General features: G+C 44.6%; 1 protein-coding gene across 2 annotated transcripts in view; it reads right to left on the minus strand.

Annotated features, from left to right (window-relative positions):
- Positions 1-6532: 6532 nt before the first annotated feature.
- The window catches only part of SGK2 (serum/glucocorticoid regulated kinase 2), a 106478-nt gene continuing 92948 nt past the window's right edge, over positions 6533-20062 (minus strand). For both annotated transcript variants that reach the window (XM_073606495.1, XM_073606496.1), the window contains exons 11-12: positions 15133-15222; positions 6533-13388 (exon numbers count right to left, since the gene is read on the minus strand). In XM_073606495.1, the coding sequence (XP_073462596.1) occupies positions 13200-13388; positions 15133-15222 (279 nt within the window). In that variant the 3' untranslated portion in view covers positions 6533-13199. The remainder of the gene's footprint in view (positions 13389-15132; positions 15223-20062) is intronic.

Here is a 20062-nt window from a genome sequence, read left to right on the forward strand (position 1 = left end):
AGACTCTTGCAACCGTAATTTCATCTCCAGCAGGGCCGTTTTAAGGCAGGGCAAAAGGGGCAGCTGCCCTGGGCCCTGTCACTGTTGTGGGGCCCAAAGCATCTGCCTCATACTTGCCAACTTTCCCAGTTTAAATTTCCCTTGTCCCTTGAGGTTTTAGTCCCATGCTGTGTCCTGATATCTCAGTGTGAAGTTCTGTTACTAATGCTGCCCAGCTCTGCCCTATTGTTGTGTACAGATGACTCACCTGTAGACCCTGTGTTTACATGTAAATACCAGCATTGATATGTAAATAGCGACGGACCAGCAGCATTGATATGTAAATAGAGGCGGTATTTATATGTATATCGTACCCCCCTGAGGTCATATCCACCATCACCTATACTGAATCCTGCCCACTGGGGAGGTAAAGAGGCATGCTTGAAAGTCCTGCCTGCAACTGTGGTCATTAAGCCTACCATCAGCCTGTTCTGCAAAGGTAAGCAAATTAGTGGGGGGGAGGGTAGTGTGGGGTGTGCAGAGGTAGACAGAGAAGGAATTACAGTTTGGGGAGCACAGGTGAGCAAGAAGGGGAAGTATGGAGGTAAGGAAGGTGAGTGCAAAGATGAGCAGAGGAGGCAGGTAGAGTTAAAGGGGGGGGGGGGGGATTGGAGTGGACAGTATGGGGGAAGTTTGGGGTGCAGAGGTTAGCATGGGTTTTAGGATGCAAAGGTGTACTGACAGGGTGGATAAAGATGTAGGTCACGTGTAGGGCAGCCCATTCATTTCAATGGACTGCTCTATGCGCTATAAATGCGGAAGAAAGTCCCAAACCCTTTTTCAAAATCACACAAAAACAATTAATGGCACTGGTGTGTATCTGCTAAAGGCCAGTAGTTTCTGTGGTGTCAGGAAAGCGATTTTGCATGCGTTCTAAACACACACAAATGTGAGCGCAGGCTAAATGTCTGTTACATTGGTGGTCAGTGTAAATCTCATTACATTGGAGCTTGGTGTAGAATCCTTTCATTTACACTAGTGGCCAGTGTGAATGCCCCCCTTACATTAGTGGTCAGTGTAAATCCCTCCTTACATTGGTGGTTACTGTGAATACTTCGATTACATTAGTGGTCAGTGTAAACCCCTATTTTATTTGGTGGCCAGTGTTATAACTCCTCTTTATTTGGTAGTCAGTGAAAAAAAAACAGCATTGCCATTGATCACACCCTCCCCGCCACCCAGCACCGCCACTGATCCCAGGAGTGCTAGGATCCCTAATGCCCCGTACACACGGTCGGATTTTCCGAAGGAAAATGTCCGATCGGAGCGTGTTGTCGGAAATTCCGACCATGTGTAGGCTCCATTGGACATTTTCCATCGGATTTTCCGACACACAAAGTTGGAGAGCAGGAGATAAAATTTTCCGACAACAAAATCCGTTGTCGAAATTCCTATCGTGTGTACACAAAATTCGATGGACAAAGTGCCACGCATGCCTCAGAATAAATAAAGAGATGGAAGCTATTGGCCACTGCCCCGTTTATAGTCTCGACGTACGTGTTTTACGTCACCCGCGTTCAGAACGATCGGATTTTCCGACAACTTTGTGTGACCGTGTGTATGCAAGACAAGTTTGAGCCAACATCCGTCGGAAAAAATCCTAGGATTTTGTTGTCGAATGTCCGAACAAAGTCCAACCGTGTGTACGCCCTATAGAGTTTTAGTTTCTGTCTATTAATGGGTCCCCCTCACCTTCCCAGTCCATGGTGTGCAGGCCGTGAGGAGATGATGTGCTGTAACCTCTAGCAACCAATCAGTAAGCAGTAATGATGTGCAGTAACTTCTAGCAACCAGTGAGCAGTATTGGTGTACAGTAATCTCTAGCAACCAATCAACAAGCAGAAATCATGTGCTGTAACCTCTAGCAACCAGTCAGGGAATGGTAATGATACACTGAAACCTCTGATAAACAATAGCAATCGCTGCCTGATCTGATTCAGTAAACGGATTTTGAGTTTAGTTGCTATTTATTGTATGTCTCAGAGCAGGTGGAGAGCAAAAATGCATGGGGGGGGCCCCAAGAATTTTTTGCCCAGGGTCCAATCAATATTAAAGACGGCCCTGGTCTCCAGTAGCATGAAACACTTTGCGGCACGCACATACGTACAAACTAACTTGCAAGCACATCTCAGTGGCACACTATCATCCACACAAACAGGTAGCGGCACGCAGTCGGCCGTTTATCTCCAGTGGCATACGGGCCACTTATCGTTTTCTCTGTCTTTCTCCCCTAGGTCAGTCGAGTTCAGATTCTCCATCCTGCACCAGGTTACACAGGTTTTGGTCAACCCAGGCTCGATCCGTACCAGTACCTTTCTACTAGGGCGTCAGTCAGTTGGAGTCATGTCACAGGCCAGCAGTGAGGACCTCACTCCCGCCTCTCTGTCACCCTCCACGGGCTCAGAGAGCGCCAGCGTGCAGTCCCTCCTTACATGGACCATTCCTGAGCTCAGACGCAATGGCATCCTCTACGCTGCCACAGCCAGGAAGGCAGAGCTCTTCAGGCGCCTCTTCTCGCCGACAGCCACTGCAGGGCCCAGTGCCTATCAGGCGTCCCTGCAGTCCATCTCTGGGACCATCTCCCAGCTGCACTTCACGGTCTCCTCTTTATCCGCAGCAGTTTCTGATGTGCAGATCAGAGTGACAGTGCTGGAGGTACGCCCTCCCATGACCCTCCCTGACCCAGTCACGGTCACGGTGCTGGCATCCCCTTCTGCAGGTACGCCACAGTCCACGTCTACCATCCTCCCTGCTCACCTCATCCCTCCCAGCCTCAGGAAGGACATCTTGGAGGGCAAGGACGTCAATCTAGTGTCTCTGCTGACTTCAGTGCACGATTTGGCGGATAACAGATCATACGCCTGGGACTAGACCAAGCAGCAGTAGCGGACTTAGCCATGTGGGACGAGTTTCTCACCAGTTGGAACGGCATTTCAATGCTCATTTCGGCAGTGTCAGCCAAGCCACCACTGCTGCACACTGATTCTGCAGCCCCGACGAGCTTTGCTGCCTTTTTTCGGCCGCCACTGGCTTCGCCGAAACTTGGCCCCCAGAAATTCTCTTAGTCCCTGGTTTCACCCAGTCTTCATCACTCTTCGAGCTGTATCCCATTGTGGCAGCTGCCCAGGTCTGGGGCCACAGTTGGATAGGACAGACGGTGCTCTTCACCACGGATAATCAGGCCACGGCCGACATCATCAATAAAGGTAGATCCAAGTCACTCCCCATCATGTCCTTCCTGCGCAGGCTCGTGAAGCTGTTACTCTGTCACCAGTTTAATGTGTTCTGTAGACATATTCCAGGGAATGCAATATCGCAGCTGATGCGCTCTCTCCCGTTTCAACCTTTGTTTTTCCAGCAGGAGCCTGGAGCCGACCCAACGACTACTCCTGTCCCACCCTGGTAGTTGCTGACGATGGACTAAAATTGCACTCGCCAACGCTACCCAGCTTATTAACCAATCCTTGGCACGCAACGAACTGAAGGCCTATCGCACAGCTTGGAACACTTACCACAAGTTTTTGGCCTCTTGCCCTGGGGAAGCGATAGGTGACATTAGACACGTCCTAGCCTTCATATCATATTGCCATACACTGCTAGTCCTTTCTCACAATACCATGGCTATACCTATCTGGCGTCCAAGCATTTTTGTCCTTACAGGACCCCAGTAAACCCTTAGTATTCTCGGCCCATGCAGTCAGGTCCCTCCTACGGAGCATACAGAAGCACCAACCCGTAGCCAGTGGCAAACGCCTGCCTATCACGAGTGCCATCTTCTGGGACATGTCTGAAATCCTTACCCATTCTCCCTTTGGGGCTTTGCCCAACCTAGTCATCCAAGCAGCCATCCACTTGGCCTTCTACGGTTCCTACGACCTAGTGAATTTACCACCAACAGCTCCGGCAGTCAGACACTGCTCCGACGCCACCTGACTCGCTTTCCAAACCATTACACCCTTCATCTTACAGTCTCCAAAATGCAACAAACTGTCCCCGGGGTTGACATCAACCTGTTTCAGACCAACGCCTGGTGCCCAGTGACGGTGCTCGACGGCTACTGTCCCATCTACCCAGCCAATCTGATGGTAGCCCGTTGCTACCCTTTCTTATCAGCCCCCTGAGTGGCAGTCAGTTTATCACGCATGTCAGGATCCTCCCAAGCAACTTGGGCTTTAACCCCAGTCAGTTCTCTGGACACTCCTTCCGGATTGGAGCAGCTTCAGCTGCATCCCAGCATGGAGTACCAGACTACATGATCGCTTCCTTTGCTACATACATCCCAAATCCTCAGGTGGAAATGGCACATGCCTTCACCAAGCTGGCTCAATAACCTCAAGAACCAGCAAAGAGTTATTCCCCTATCTGAGTCTTTTGCCCTCTTTTCTTGGCATACCGATCAGACCACCAAGGCACAACTCAGGTCTATTTATGTTGTATATCTTGTCGTGTGTTTATGTGATCCATATCGGCCTCAGTCTAAGGGCCATGACCATAAGTAAGAAGGCCAGTATGGTGGCCTGAATTTATGGGAGGGGCCCAGGGGGGTATTTAAGCAGCCCACTCACCCATGCTCTTTGTCGGTTCCAGTGCGCGATACTCCCCGCCCTCTTCCCTTTTTCAGGGCTCTTCTCAAACACATCCTTCTCCATAATTACCCATTACTTACCTTGTAGAATGCCCCATATTCTTGGCATACTGACCAGACCACCAAGGCCCACCTCAGGTCTATTTATGTTGTATGTCTTGTTACATATTTATGTGATCCATATTGGTCTCAGTCTTAGGGCCACGACTATATATATATATATATATATATATATATATATATATATATATATATATACCGTATTTATCGGCGTATACCACGCACCCCAATTTAGGAGGGAATTTTAAGGAAAAAAAAACTTTTAGGAGATAAGTTGAAGGGAAAAAAACTTACATTTAAATGCCCATCATTGCAGCCTTCTCAGTGCAGCCTTGTCGCAGTGCAGCCTTGTCCCAGTGCAGCCATGTCAGTACAGCCATGTCAGTGCAGCCTTGTCAGTGCAGCCTTGTCATTGCAGCCTTCCCCAGTGTCCATTGCAGCCTTATCCCAGTGCAGCCTTGCCCCAGTGCAGCCATGCTCCAGTGCAGCCTTGCAGCTCGAAGTTTGATCCCCTGCGATCCTGAGCTTCAAAATCGCCGACCGCGATTTAAAAATGGCGGCGCCGGCGCCGAAATACACAGAGCCGGTCCTCGGCTCTTCTCGGCAGGTCTCGTTCACTTTCGGCTCCCCTCGTAGTCCCGCCCAGGATGGGCGTGACTGTGAGCGGAGCTATCCGAACCTAGCCGAGTACACTCGGCTAGGTTCGGGCGGCGCTCGAGTGAAGCCGAAAGTGGCCGAGAAGAGCCGAGGACCGGCTCTGTGTATTTCGGCGCCGGCGGCGCCATTTTCAAATCTCGGTCGGCGATTTTGAACATCTGTCAGCTCAGGATCGCAGGGGGTCGGCGTATAAAACGCACCCACGATTTTCCCCTGATTTTAGGGGGAAAAAAGTGCGTGTTATACGTCGATAAATACGGTATATTTATACAAAGAGAGAGAGAGAGAGAATTGTCACTTTATCTCTGGAGTTGATCCCCTTTTTAATGCATGCCAATATTCTGTTTGCTTTGTTAGCAGCAACTTGGCATTGCATGCCATTGCTGAGCCTATCATCTACTAGGAACCCCATGTCCTTTTTCATCCTAGATTCCCCCAGAGGTTCTCCCCCCAGTGTATAGATTGCATTCATATTTTTGCCACCCAAATGCATTATTTTACATTTTTCTACATTAAACCTCATTTGTCATGTAGTTGCCCACCTCATTAATTTGTTCAGATCTTTTTTCAAGGTTTCCACATCCTGCAGAGAAGTTATTGCCCTGCTTAGCTTAGTATCATCCGCAAATACAGGGATTGAACTGTTTACCCCATCCTCCAGGTCGTTTATGAACAAAATAAATAGGATTGATCCCAGCACAGAACCCTAGGGGACCCCACTACCCACCTCTGACCATTCTGAGTACTCCCCATTTATCACCAACCTCTGAACTCGCCCTTGTAGCCAGTTTTCAATCCATGTACTCATCCTATGGTCCATGCCAACGGACCTTATTTTGTACAGTAAACGTTTATGGGGAACTGTGTTAAATGCTTTTGCAAAATCCAAATACACCTGGTCTACGGGCCTTCCTTAATCTAGATGGCAACTCTCCTCCTCATAGAAGGTTAATAGATTGGTTTGGCAAGAACGATTCTTCATGAATCCATGCTGATTACTGCTAATGATACTGTTCTCGTTACTAAAAACTCGTATATAGTCCCTTATCACCCCCTCCAAGAGCTTGCATACTATTGATGTTAGGCTAACTGGTCTATAATTCCCAGGGATGTATTTTGGCTTGGCCTTTAATCATTGTGCATGTTGAAAATAGTAAAGCATAATTTGAATATAACAAACAATACACACTATTGTGGGCATAAGTTCTTTACTAAAATAAGTGTCAAATACAATCCATTATACAATTCTAAAACCAGGTTGTATGGGAAAATATGGCATCTGTTAAAAGAGTTGTACAGACAAATTAAACAAAAAAACAAACAAAAAAAAAATGTAGAGCGCTGAGAATTATTAGTGGCAAGGTATGTGCTATATACATAATGAAGATTTTTTTTTTTTTTACACCGCTCTCCATACCTGTTAAAATCTGAGCCCCCAGTCTATTACCCTTGCTGTTAGCAATGATAAATGGTAACACATTCAAGAAAAAGATAAAGTGGAGACTGCAGAATGACAATGTGGTCTATGTAGAGAACCATGAACTGGAATTGATCAGATTAATACACCCTGTTCATTCTGTATTTGTTTCTAAACACTCACTTTATCAAAATGCATTATATCGCAGTATGGAAAAGCTTATAAAATTATTCTCAGTGCGTCTATGGACTTACCATTCACTCCTAGTTTATTAGCTCACTTAGGGGTGTATTTATACAAAAATAAACATAACTATTTGTCCAGTGAAACTGCTGGTACATGCTATGTGACTAGGGAAACATTTAAGTGTCCTCAGGCTAAAATACCACATTATGGCCACTAGATGGAGCTAAAGATCATAGGAAAGAAAGTATGCATTTCCTATAATCATCAGCTCAATCGAGCTGCCATGAGGCTTTAAAGCGGGGGTCCACCTATCTATCGTTTTTTTTCTTTTGAGTTCATTCACAAACTTTTCTTCTCAGCATTACATACTCACATATTGTGTGTAATATGTCCGCCTGTCTCAGATTTCGTCGGAAAGAATAACTTATATTATTCACTGCAGGCGGTTTCCATCTTCATTGTGGGCATTTGAAGCCCACAAGCATTTATTTCCTGAATGCTCCCAGCATTCACCGCTCGTTCCCGCACATGCTCAGTGGCATCCTGGGAAGCCTGAGACTAGCTCCCAGGAGTCTGGGAGAGGCTAGAAACACGCCTACTCCCACGGGAGGAGAACCAGGAAGTGCAAAGAAGAATAGAAAAATAAAAGGTAATTACGGCGATTTAAATTTTTTTAAACGGCATGTCAGCATCTAGGCAAGGAAGAGAATACATACAGATATTGTTCAAAATTTGGGTGGAACCCCGCTTTAATTTCTTGAACCACTCGATTTTACCCCATTCATCCAGAATGGCAGTTTTGCTAGACGAATAGCTCAAGGTCTTTATTCACTTACATCACTCTTATGTACAGTGAGAGATGATACGTGGCTATTAGATGTGGGGTTATGCACTTAAAATGGCATTGACAACGTGAATGGAAAGTGGCAGTGTTATAACAGAGGAGAGCAGAAAAATACATAGAAAGAGCACATTGAGAAAGCATATTTTCTTCTAACTTAAAATAGAACTATAGGCAAAACTATATATATATTTTTTTCATTTTGGATAGAGTAAGGGAGGGTTATAACCACTGTCAGATTTTTTTTTTTTCCATCTGTGTCCCATTGCAGAGATTTTGCTTCACTTCCTATCCCATAGCCAAACAGGAAGTGAGAGGAAATCCCTGCAAATGAAGGGAATTCCTTGGGGCCCTCCAGGTCCCCAGAACTAGTGTCCCAATTGGAAGATTTCCCCTCTATTATTTTTCTGGAGAGAACCCAAAATTTGGGATTTTCTTTTACTTTCACTTTCAATGATAATGGTAAACAGGACAAATAGAGAGAATGAATCTTCTTAACAAATTTAGGTCCACTCTATAGCAGTTTCATTGCTATAGGGCAGCACCTGTGCGCCGGATCACGTGTGTGTGTGTGTATATATATTGAAGTATATATATATATATATATATATATATATATATATATATATATATATATTTTACTTTACATACACGTGATCCAAAACTTCCAGGTAGGGGGTACACATGCGCGCCGCCGCCGGCTCGTTTCCGTTGTGATTACACGCATCGGAACCCGATCGGTGGGTGCACGGTACTCAATATTCTCTGGCACCCTCTGATCGTTAGGCAGAGACACAGAACTGCAATCTGCCTTTGTACACAAGGAAGATCGCCATTTTGACAGAAAGGAAGGGATGGAGTTTGTGTCCCTGCAAAGCAGGGAATAAATTCCATCACTTCCGCTAGTAAAAGCACCTCACACAGTATAATAAAATACTGGCTAGTCGCTGATTGCCTCTATTACTAGTTAAAAAAAAAATCCCATAGTTTGTAGACGCTATAACTTTTGCGTAAAGCAATCAATATGCGCTTATTGGGATTTTTTACCAAAAATATGTAGCAGAATATATATTGGCCTAAATTTATGAAGAAATCTGATTTTTATTTATTGGATATGTTTTATAGCAGAAAGTAAGAAATATTATTATTTTATTTTTTTTCAAAATTATTTACCTATTGTTGCTTATAGTGTGAAAAATAAAGAAAACAGAGGTGATCAAATACCGGCAAAAGAAAGCTCTATTTTTGGGGGAAAAAAAGGACATACATTTTATTTGGGTACAGTGTTGCATGATCATGCAATTTTGCCAGTTAAACTAACACAATGCCGTATTGCAAAAAATGGCCTGGTTATGAAGGAGGGGAAAATCAAGTGGGTAACAGGGGAAAAGACAGCAATAAAAGCCTGACAAGCATTCTAATCCCTCTCCACTCCATCCAAAACTAAAAAAAAGAAAAAAAAAAGTGTTTCCTGTAGTTCTACTTTAATTTGGAGGTAAGAAAAACTGACCCTTCAGCTGCTGAACCTCTTGCAGGCCTCGCAAGCCTGATAGATATATCACATTAGGGTAATATTATACATTTGCATACATGATTAAGGCCAGTTTTACAGAGGCTTCAGTTTGTATAAGTGCAGAGTGAACAGCAAGCTTTTATGAAGAACAGTGGTGTAGTGGTTAGCACTTCTGCCTAGCAACACACCAAGGTCACTGGTTTAAATCCCAACCACGACACTACCTGTCTGGAGCTTGCAATGTTCTCCCTGTGTCTGCATGGGTAAATTGGTAGTGCAATATGAGTACCTGTAATAATAAACTTTCGGCAAGCCTCAATCAGCTTTTTCTAAGCCTTAAAAACACCCTTGGCTCCTGTTTGTAAATGTTACACACAAATCTAAATGGGAGTGCTGATTGCGACTTTAACCCCTTCCCGACCAGCCACCGCAGTTGTACTGCGTCAGGTTGCCTCCCCTGGGCGAAACGACGTTACCTTACGTGGGTTCGCCTTTTGACCACTAGGGGGCGCGTATGCGCCGCCGGAGGCACGCTCTGCGGCGCTGGAGCCGATTCGCATGCCCGACGGTCGCGAGATGATCAAATACCATCAAAAGATAGCTCTATTTGTGGGGAAAAAAAGACTTCAATTTTGTTTGAGTGCAACGTCGCACGACCGCGCAATTGTCAGTTAAAGCGACGCAATGCCCTATCGCATAAAATGGCCTGGTCATTGAGCAGTCAAATCTTCCGGGGCTGAAGTGGTTAAACAAGCTGCTAGCAGACTTTTGGCAAGCTTCAAGTGGTGCTGAAGCCTGCTAGCAGCTTGTTTACAGTATCAATCAGCACTCCCATTAGGTTCTCTGTTCAACATTTACTAACTGGAGAAGAATGGTAGCTTGAAAGCTTCGACAAAGCTTACTGAAACCTCTGCTGTTCACACTGCTTTTATACAAACTGAAGTCTGTATGAACCAAGCCATAGACCTGACAAAGTCAATCAGCTGTTGTGCCTGAAACAGTTTACATTTTGATACTGCAGTAGATTTTAACCATATGATAATGTGTTTTAGTAAGTTTTTTTTATCCGTTGTGTTTACTATCTTGCCTGTAGGCATCCTTATAATTATAACACAATATTTTTTTTTTTTTAAAGCATTGTAGATTAACTAAAGACAAGACACCGACAAATGGTAATTTTTTTTAAAGATAACAGACAACTGTGAACTTTTTTTTTTTGAGCATGTAAAAGTATTTATTTGGTCTAGTTATAGAAGAATGTAGAACAAGAAGCTACAGGCAGAATTGCTTGGTTGAGCGTTAAATAAAAGATTATAGCCTATAAGGTGCATTGTCATAGCGACCATTAGCTGGCCGATGACCCTTGGAGGCCCTGTGCTGACCCTCATTCATGAATGCTTTTTTGTTTACCCTTTATTGCAGAAATAGGAGAAGCATCCCAATGTGTTAGGTAGAGGCGGCATGCTTTCGCTCCAGTTTGTATAAAGCTGCAGGTTGTAGGCACTGATCGCCTAAAGTTTTCCAGCTTCTCCGTGCGATAGAAGTTGATCTAATGATTGAACAGAGAAAGCCATACATGGATCGAAATTTGTCCAGTCCCTGCTGAACTGGTTGAATTTTGATTTGTCTAAAGGCTGGTACACATGGGCCTGAATAGCAGCCGGTTCAATAGAAACTGTCCGACATTCAGCCCGTGTGTTCAACAGACTGAAGCTGGTCCAACGACTGGCTTTTATTGAACAGCCATGCTGGAAAACCAACATTCCATCAGTGCTTGCAGCCAATGGCTGTGAGCGCTGATCAGCGTGTTCTGGTGGGGGCAGGCAGTCCCCCTGTCAAAACACAATAGCTCAGCGGGGGGGAGACTGTCACACCCCAACATTGCTTACCCTGTTATTAAAAAAAATCTGTATACTTTTGTTTAAAGTTTTCCTTTGTTTAATCAGGACCAGTCCAGTCACATGATTCAGCAGCTCCTCCTCCCCTGTGTAAGGGAGTGCTCGACAATAGCTGTGAAATCCTGGAGTCATTATGTCACCCATAGACTCCCATGGCCCAGCTGTTGTCGGTGCTCCCACCTCTCCCCTGCAGGAACTGCTCACTGACACAGGCAAGCTTGAGCGACTGGATCACATGACCAGACCGGAGTGGATTAAAAATAGGTAAGTAGACAGATTTTTTTTTTTTATACAGGATATGCAGGATAGATGGGTGGAGAGGGGGAACAGTTAGAGTTAGCTTTTTCTTCCATTGACATTGACAAAAGATGCTATGGAGAATATGTGGTGTAGCACCCTCTAGTGTGCTAGAATAGGTTAGATGTTAGTATAGGAATATTTGGCCCGGCTGAAAGCCAGGCCTGGGTTAAATCTGGGTCAGGGCTAAGTGACTCAGGGAGGCTGGATGACTCAGCAAGCAGCATCTCTGGTAACTCCCCCTGCTCTCTGGAACCTTGGAGAAGCTTCCAGATGTAGACCGTGGAGTTTAGGAGGAGCTGCCTGGAGTATTGATGAGGGCCCCTGCCAATACCCAGTAAATGGGCTGGCAGGGGGCAGATACCTCTTAAATACTCATGGGTCAGGCCAGCAGGGGCAGTCGGATGGAAGATGGAGAGCTGAGGAGGCTGTCGGTGGCCCTTGAGGTAGCCCCCTAGTATGCGGCTCCTACTTGAGGTGCACTACAGTGGGATTGATACATACCCTGTTTAAAAACACTTACCTTTTTTTTTTTTATTTTTTTATCCGGGCCATTCTAGTCATATGATTCAGAAGCTCCGCCTCCTATGTGTAAAGAAGCCCTCGACAATGGCTGTGAATTCCTGGAGCCATGATGTCAACCATAGGCTCATGGCCTGGGCGTTGTCAGCGCTCCCTCCTTCTCCCCTGCAGCAGCCACTCACTGACACAGGGGAGCTGGAGCTGCTGGATCACATGACCGGATAAAAATAGGTAAGTACACAGATCTTTTTTATACAGGGTATGCAAGATATTTGGGTGGAAACATGTTTAAGAATAGCTAGAGTTAGACCCCATATACACTATACAATTTGCTGTGGATTTTTTCCTTCAGATTTACCAAAACCATATAATATGAGGTCAAACCTTAAGAGTTTCAATTTGTATGTAATCAGGCAGGCCCTTGCACTACATGGTTTTGGTAAATCTCTAAAGGACATCAGACAACAATAGTGTGTATGGGGTCTTAGGCTTGTCTTCCACTGGCATTGACAAAAGTTGCTATGGAGAATATGTGGCACAATGGCACTTGATGGTAGGTAAAAGTGTTTTCTGTTCAGTCAAAAAATAAAATAAAAAAGGCAAATCCTTGAGTAGCAGAGTAAGGTACAGCAGCCACTATCGCCTTGGACACCACAGACTGGTGAATTGTGAGTCAATCCAACGACCCTACGATGCTTGGACTATTCAAATTCCATAGCTCTATGAGAATGTGATTGTGTTGGAGTATGTCTCAGATAGAAAAAACCAACTAGTGCTGAGGCTTTCACCACTGGACCCACCACTGGACATTATCCATCTAATGGAGGGACGTTTTCTACTCTTTTACTTGTCATGGACAACCTCTGAAAAGTATTATTAAACCACATAAGTAGCAAAGGAGATGACATGGCTTGGGTGTACTATTTACAGTGAAGTCAAAATGGGAAGCCACTTGCTCCGGTTAATTATACAGTACTTATTAAATTGATCAACATTAGAACTTTGAGCTTACAAACACTTGTCTGTCTTCATCTCTGTTCATCAGTCAATATAATGGTTCAAGATTGGTCTGCATTACACATCAAAGGACACATGCACCAATCTTTAGGACTTCTCGTTCATTTCATCTGCCGATGGGAGTGTGGAGTTGTTATTCGTTCACCCAAATGGAATTATTTATTGTCCTATAAATCACTGTTTCCAAGATTATCTCCACTCAAAAAGTCATCCTCACTTTGTGCATAGGAAAAGCCATAAAAAGCATTTGAGCAACTGGAACTGCAGAGGGCCAGGTCGGGTGTTCGGCTCAGAGAATTCGGCACGGCCTCCTGTGTGAATTCTGGATCAAAGTGACGTAGATCAGCTGGACCAGCCTGCAAGGAGAAAGGTTTGACCATTTTATTTACTTAAAATTTTCAAGTGATTGACTCTGTGATGTTGATTTCCTAATCTGGTGCAGCTGTACATGGTAGCCAATCAGCTTCTAACTTCAGTTTGTTCAATTAAGCTTTGACAATACAACCTGAAAGCGGATTGGTTTCTATCCAGAGTTGCACCATATTTTGCACTCTCCAGTTTTGGTTAATCAATCCCCATATCTTAAATGCTAAATATACCACAGGTCTTTATTTTTAGTCCTTATTGGAAAAACACAGATATAAAGATCATATACCTATTTCCATAGGTTACTGTTTAACCCAACATTTTAGTCAATAGGGCTCAGTTAAGTCTACAAAGGTGATTTAGAATGTATTCAAGTGCTGGGTGTTTACCAGATGTAGCACCCTCCTAGTACAGCATAGGCTGCTAGGCAAATTTAGTTTAGCTCCTCTGTAATCAGTGTAGCAGGGATTGATTGCTTAGGACTGCTCAGTGTTTCACAGGCTGCTTTTCTGTTACTTCCCCCTGTCTTCTAGAGGCTTCTAGAAATAGTGGGAGTGAGAGAAGAACAGGTCGCCTGAATATTTATGGAACCTCAGCCAATCCCCTGGGATGTGTGCCCAGAAGGTGGAGAGAGCCCATAAACAGTCCAAGGCCCGGGCAAGCAGAATGAAGTGTTCCTGGGTCCAGTCCTGCAGGAGGAGACCCCTGTGAATGGGCTCTGCCCCTGGATCAGGAGTGCTAGAGAAGCCCTTGTGAAAACACTGAGGTCCCAGCTAAGCTTAGCTGGGGGGCCTATTCACAGATCCATTGTCTAGGGATCAAGTTGGGTCAAGAGGAAGCTCACTGGAGAGAGCCAGGAGAAAGTTGCTGGGAAGGAGTCTGAGACCCCTTTCACACTGGGGCGTTTTTCAGGTGCTTTAGCGTTAAAAAAAGGGCCTGTAAAGCGCCTGAAAGAAGCCTCATCTGCAATCCCAATGTAAAAGCCCGAGTGCTTTCACACTGAGGCGCTGCGCTGGCAGGGCGTCAAAAAAAGTCCTGCAAGCAGCTTCTTTGCAGCAGTTAAGGGCTGCAAAGAAGCTGCAGCGCTTAATGATGTAAGGGGGGCTCTCTGGGGACCCTGATGTAAGTGGGGGAGGCTCTCTGGGGACCCTGATGTAAGTGGGGAAGGCTCTCTGGGGACCCTGATGTAAGTGGGGGAGGCTCTCTGGGGACCCTGATGTAAGTGGGGGAGGCTCTCTGGGGACCCTGATGTAAGGGGAGGCTCTCTGGGGACCCTGATGTAAGGGGAGGCTCTTTTGGGGTTCTGATGTAAGGGGGGGCTCTCTGGGGACCCTGATGTAAGGGTTGGCTCTCTGGGTATTCTGATGTAAAGAGGGGCTCTCTGGGGACCCTGATGTAAGGGGGAGCTCTCTGGGAAGCCTGATGTAAGGGGGGCTCTCTGGGAACCCTGATGCGGGGGGTGGGCTCTCTGGGGACCCTGATGTAAGTGGGGGCCATATACATATACACACATGTATATATTATGCACATGTGTATGCCTGCCCAAGCGTATGACTTTCTTTACTTCGCTGCTGTGGGCTCTAGCCCCAGATCTTTTGTAGACCCAGCAACGCCCCTGATGCTCATATAGCGTATTGCAGTGCATGCATTACCACAGCAGAAGTATGAACAAGTACTAAGACCAACCTTCTTCAAAAAAGATTCATTAGATATTGCAGGATTACATTCACTCACCACATTGGGGTTATAAGGTGGGGGAATCCTCTTTTGATACAGATCATCCCAGTTAATGGGACTGAAGAAGACATGATTCTTTATCTCCAGCTGCAGAATAAATAACACGTTTCATTAGAACAAGATACACTTTATATGAAATATTTAACTTGTATTATATTACCACATTGGAAGCTCGGCACTCATAAATTATGTGAAGGGTTCTTAAAAAAAACACTGAGTTATGCCTAGGATCACGAATATGCCTTTCCTGTTCATACTAGATTTACTTCAGTACACTGAGGTTACCATTGTATTGCTGAAATAATAAAGGTCTCTACACATTTAATATAACCAGTTTTTCCACAGTATGTCAATGTGGCTGTGTTCGCGGCCTTTACATTCCCCATACTAGGACAAGGGAAACGTTTGATTTATAGCATACAAAATGATCATCCTCTAATTAGACACGTGCAATTTGTTTCGTTCCGAATTCGTTTTTTAACGAATTTCGACAAATTGGTTGATTTGGAAATATCTGAATTAACAAAAAACCATTTAAGGAATTTTTCTGAATATTCGAAAATTCATAAATTCGAAGATCCGAAAATAAGAATGAACATCTAAAAATTCAAAAGAACGAAAACCCGAAAATCTGAAATAATAACTAACAATAACTTAACTATTACTAAACTATTAAATTATAGGTATTGGAATTTTCTTTCAAATTTGTTAGTGAACGTAACGAATACGAATTTATCTGAAGTTACGAATTATCCAAAATAACAAATTCTGTATCTAAATAAATGGAATGTAACAAATGACTTTTTATTATAATTATTATAAATTTGTTCCGTTCCGTTTGTTTAGATGCGGCATTCGTTATTTCGGATAATTCGTAATTTCAGATAAATTCGTATTTGTAACATTTACTAACAGCCAAATTTGAAAGGAAATTCCAATACCTATAATTTAATAGTTATTTATTATTAGTTAGTTATTATTTATAATTTTTAGATTTTCTTTCTTATTTTCGAAAATTTCTGGGTTTACGAATTTTTGAAAAAAAAAAAAAAACAAATAAAACGAAAACAAATGAATTTTTTGGCAGTGCACATGTCTACCTCCTAATCCTTACATTTCTTCCATGCTCCGATTGCCTTGTTCCACTGCCAGATCCCCAGGAAATAGCTGTACTAGCTGCGTGTGAAGTGTTGGCATTCACCTTTCTACTACAATTCAATGCATGATGCATGTAAAGACAATCGCAAGAACTGAGTGCTGCCATATAACGATGGATAGGGCATGCATAGACGACCCTGTGTAATTTTTTTTTTTTTCGAGGAAGTTGATACACAGGAGTTTTCAGTGGCTGCTGCAGCAGAACAAAGCCATAGAGAACACAGGAAAGGGATACAAGCCTCAGCCTGGAGGGGGACATGTTCTTAAAGCGGTGTTCCGCCCAAAAAAATAAATAATTAAAAGCCAGTAGCCACTTACCTGTCCTGGAGTCCCACAATGTCGGCACCGTGTTTCCACCAGCTGTCGGGTGCTGCCGCCGCCATTGTGGTTAAGGGTACCCAGCAGTGTAGCCCTACGGCTTCTTGCCAGGAACCCTACTGCGCATGCGCGAGGCCCGCTCCTCTCTCCTACTGGCCCCGGGACAGGGAAGGAGGAGGGAGCCCCGCGGTCATGTCATGGGCCACGGCCCGGACTCCCGGAAATGGCAATAGGATACCTGTCAATCCTGTCCAGGTGTCCTGCTCCCCCCCCGAAAGATGCCAATTGTGGCACCAGAGGGGGATAGGAGAAACATGAGTGGATGTTCCACTTTTGGGTGGGACTCCGCTTTAAGCAGGGGTCTCACAAACTTTCTAAACAAAGGACCAGTTTACTGTCCTTCAGTAGGGAACATTCACACCAGGCGCTGCGTTACAATGCACATCGCACTTTTTTTTTTTTTTTATTCCCTTTTTTTAATGAACTTTGTTGAAATGTCATGCAGACACATCATAAAGTTTAATTGGTCACCACTCAGTGCGAGGCAATTGATTGCTGCATGCAGTACTCAGTGGTGTGAACCAGGCACAGATGAGACAAGGCATTTTGCCTTGTCATGCGGTGGGACTGTGCTGAAATAGCCGCCTAACGCAGTCCCACTGCATCTAGTGTGAATATACCCTTGGACGCACCCAGAACGCGTTAGCTAGATGTGGTGCCCGGAGAGCAAAGATTTAACATACAACGCATCGTGAAGGCAAGCAAAAAGCTTTTTCTTCTTCAACAGGCTGGCTTCAAAGCAACAGGGTCACCACCGTACTGTAATTGCTCATTTGTATGATTAACCTGTTTATGGGACACCTGACTTTGTGATGATGTCTCAATTGTTTGTTCTGGCAAATATAGTTTTATTTCTCGCACTGCTGTCTCAAGCTGTTTATATTAGAATTATTTAATCCTTTGCAAAACAATTTTGCAATCCTTTGCAGCCACAAAGGCAACTATTTGCAGCATATAAGCACTCTTGTTTTGCAGCACTGGGGGTCTTAGGTTGTATCCCAACCAGGACACTAACTGTATGGAGTTTGCATGTTCTCCCTGTGCTTGCATGGGCTTCCTCTTGGTATTCTGGTTTCCTTCCATATGCCAAAGGCTTACCGGTAGGTTCATTGGCTTCTGCCCAAATTGGCCATAGTATGTGCATGTGTATATAGTGTGTATATGTATGTGAGTTAGGCTCCATTCACACCTAGGCAATTTGAATCACGGGCGGGACGCGTTTGCAATGCCATTACTTGTTAATGGCACCCCAATCGTGGTGCAATTTTGCTGCAATCAAACACGCTGCAAATCGCTGTAAAATCACAATGCACAAAGCTTGTCGCTCAAAAAGGACCAGGAGCTTCTTTTGAGCAACAGGGGTGTGCATTGAGATTTTGCAGCCATTTACCGTGCAACAATCGCAGCAACATCGCACTGTAATGGCATCGCAAATGCATCCCGCATTTTGCCACGATTCTGGAATTCAAATCGCCTAGATGTGAATGGAGCCTTATGCCTCGTTTCCACTGAGCGGATCGGTTCGGGTCGGTACAGTTTGAATGGCCTAGAATGGTCCAGTCTGTTCTGGTGAGCATTTACACTGCAAGTGGGACCACAAGGGGCCATACAGGGTTTAGAAAAAATGCCTCAGCATAGCACAGCAGAGGGTTTTCTGTCAGCCAATCAGTGGAAATTCCAACATGTCCCTTCAACAAAAGTTGATTATTGATTATACAGTGTGGGGGGGTCCACACACTGATCACAATTTTGATAAGTGTATGGCCAGCTTTAGTCCCTATAAGATGATTGTTAAAGGCTAAGTTCTCCTTTAAAAAAATTTAAACAAATGCACATATTTTTGCAAGTAAAAAAAAATTGCATTTATATTATTATTATTATTTTTTTTGCCTACAGAGCATTGCGCCTTCGATCAGCAGATGTCAGGCTCCTGCAGACTTTCAGTATAACTGTCTGCCCATACCTATTGATAAACACTGTGTAATGGTTTCATTCATAAAACCTTGTGTACTACTGTGATTAGTTTTGGGATTGGGATTATGAAACCTTGTGTAATACTGTAATGCCGTTATTGGTCACAGCTGTCACATGGTACAGGGCAGCTATGATTAGCCCTGGTACCATGTGATCGCTGTGATCAATCACAGAGCTCACACAGCATTGTTTACTACTATTCATGTGCTTGCTGTGATTGGTCACAAGGATCACATGGTACCAGGGCTGACCACAGTGGGCCGGTACAATGATCGGTGGTCGTTTGTGTCTGGTGGACATAGAGGGTCACCAATCCCTGTATCCAAGAGCATGCATGAGCAGACGATGCGGGAGGTCAAGCAGGTACATCCACCCGCATTGGCGCCGCTCCTTTTCCGGCCATAGTACTTAAATCAGTGTTCCACCCAAAAATGGAACTCGGTTTTCGGATTCCTGCGGTGTCACATTTCGTGCCTTTCAGGGGGGAGGGGGGAGCAGATACCTGTCTAATCCAGGTATTTGCTCCCACTTCCGGGCATAGATAGCCGCAGTATCTGCGGATATCTACGCCATGTCTGGCGCCTCCTCCGTCCCCCCCCGCTGTCTTCTGGGAGACACACAGGTCCCAGAAGACAGCAGGGACCAGTGGGATTGCGCAGTGCGACTCGCGCATGCGCAGTAGGGAACCAGGCTGTGAAGCCGCAAGGCTTCAGGTGCCGACATCGCGGGGTGTCCTGGACAGGTAAGTGTCCATATTTTAAAAGTCAGCAGCTGCTGACTTAAAAAAAAAAAATTGGCGGAACTCCACTTTAAACGGCGGTTAAGGTGGCCATACACTAGTAGGATTTAGTTTAAATGTTTTCTTATTTTAAGACTGTTCATTTGATCTTTTGTAATTGTTAGTGGGGTCAAATTGACATTCGTTTTTTGATCAAAGTGAAATGAAAATTCAAACGAGCAGAATGGAAATTTTTTCTTTAACCAATAAATTTCAAACAGTGAATGTCGTCCTAGTTTGGGAAAGTTCCGAAATCAGTTGTTAAAAGCAAAACAGTTTTTGATATAGTCTCAAATGACATTCTTCACATCAGTGAGTGTACGTTCGTACGAACGTTTGTTCAAAAATCTTGTAGTGTAATATCACCAAGCTTTCCTTATTAAATGGCATGCTTTCTTTAGCCCACAGAAATCTGTTATGCCCCGTACACACGGTCGGACATTGATCGGACATTCCGACAACAAAATCCTAGGATTTTTTCCGACGGATGTTGGCTCAAACTTGTCTTGCATACACACGGTCACACAAAGTTGTTGGAAAATCCGATCGTTCTAAACGCGGTGACGTAAAACACGTACGTCGGGACTATAAACGGGGCAGTGGCCAATAGCTTTCATCTCTTTATTTATTCTGAGCATG

The sequence above is a fragment of the Aquarana catesbeiana genome, linkage group LG12 (genome assembly GCF_042186555.1).
Source record: "Aquarana catesbeiana isolate 2022-GZ linkage group LG12, ASM4218655v1, whole genome shotgun sequence".
Lineage (NCBI taxonomy): Eukaryota > Metazoa > Chordata > Amphibia > Anura > Ranidae > Aquarana > Aquarana catesbeiana.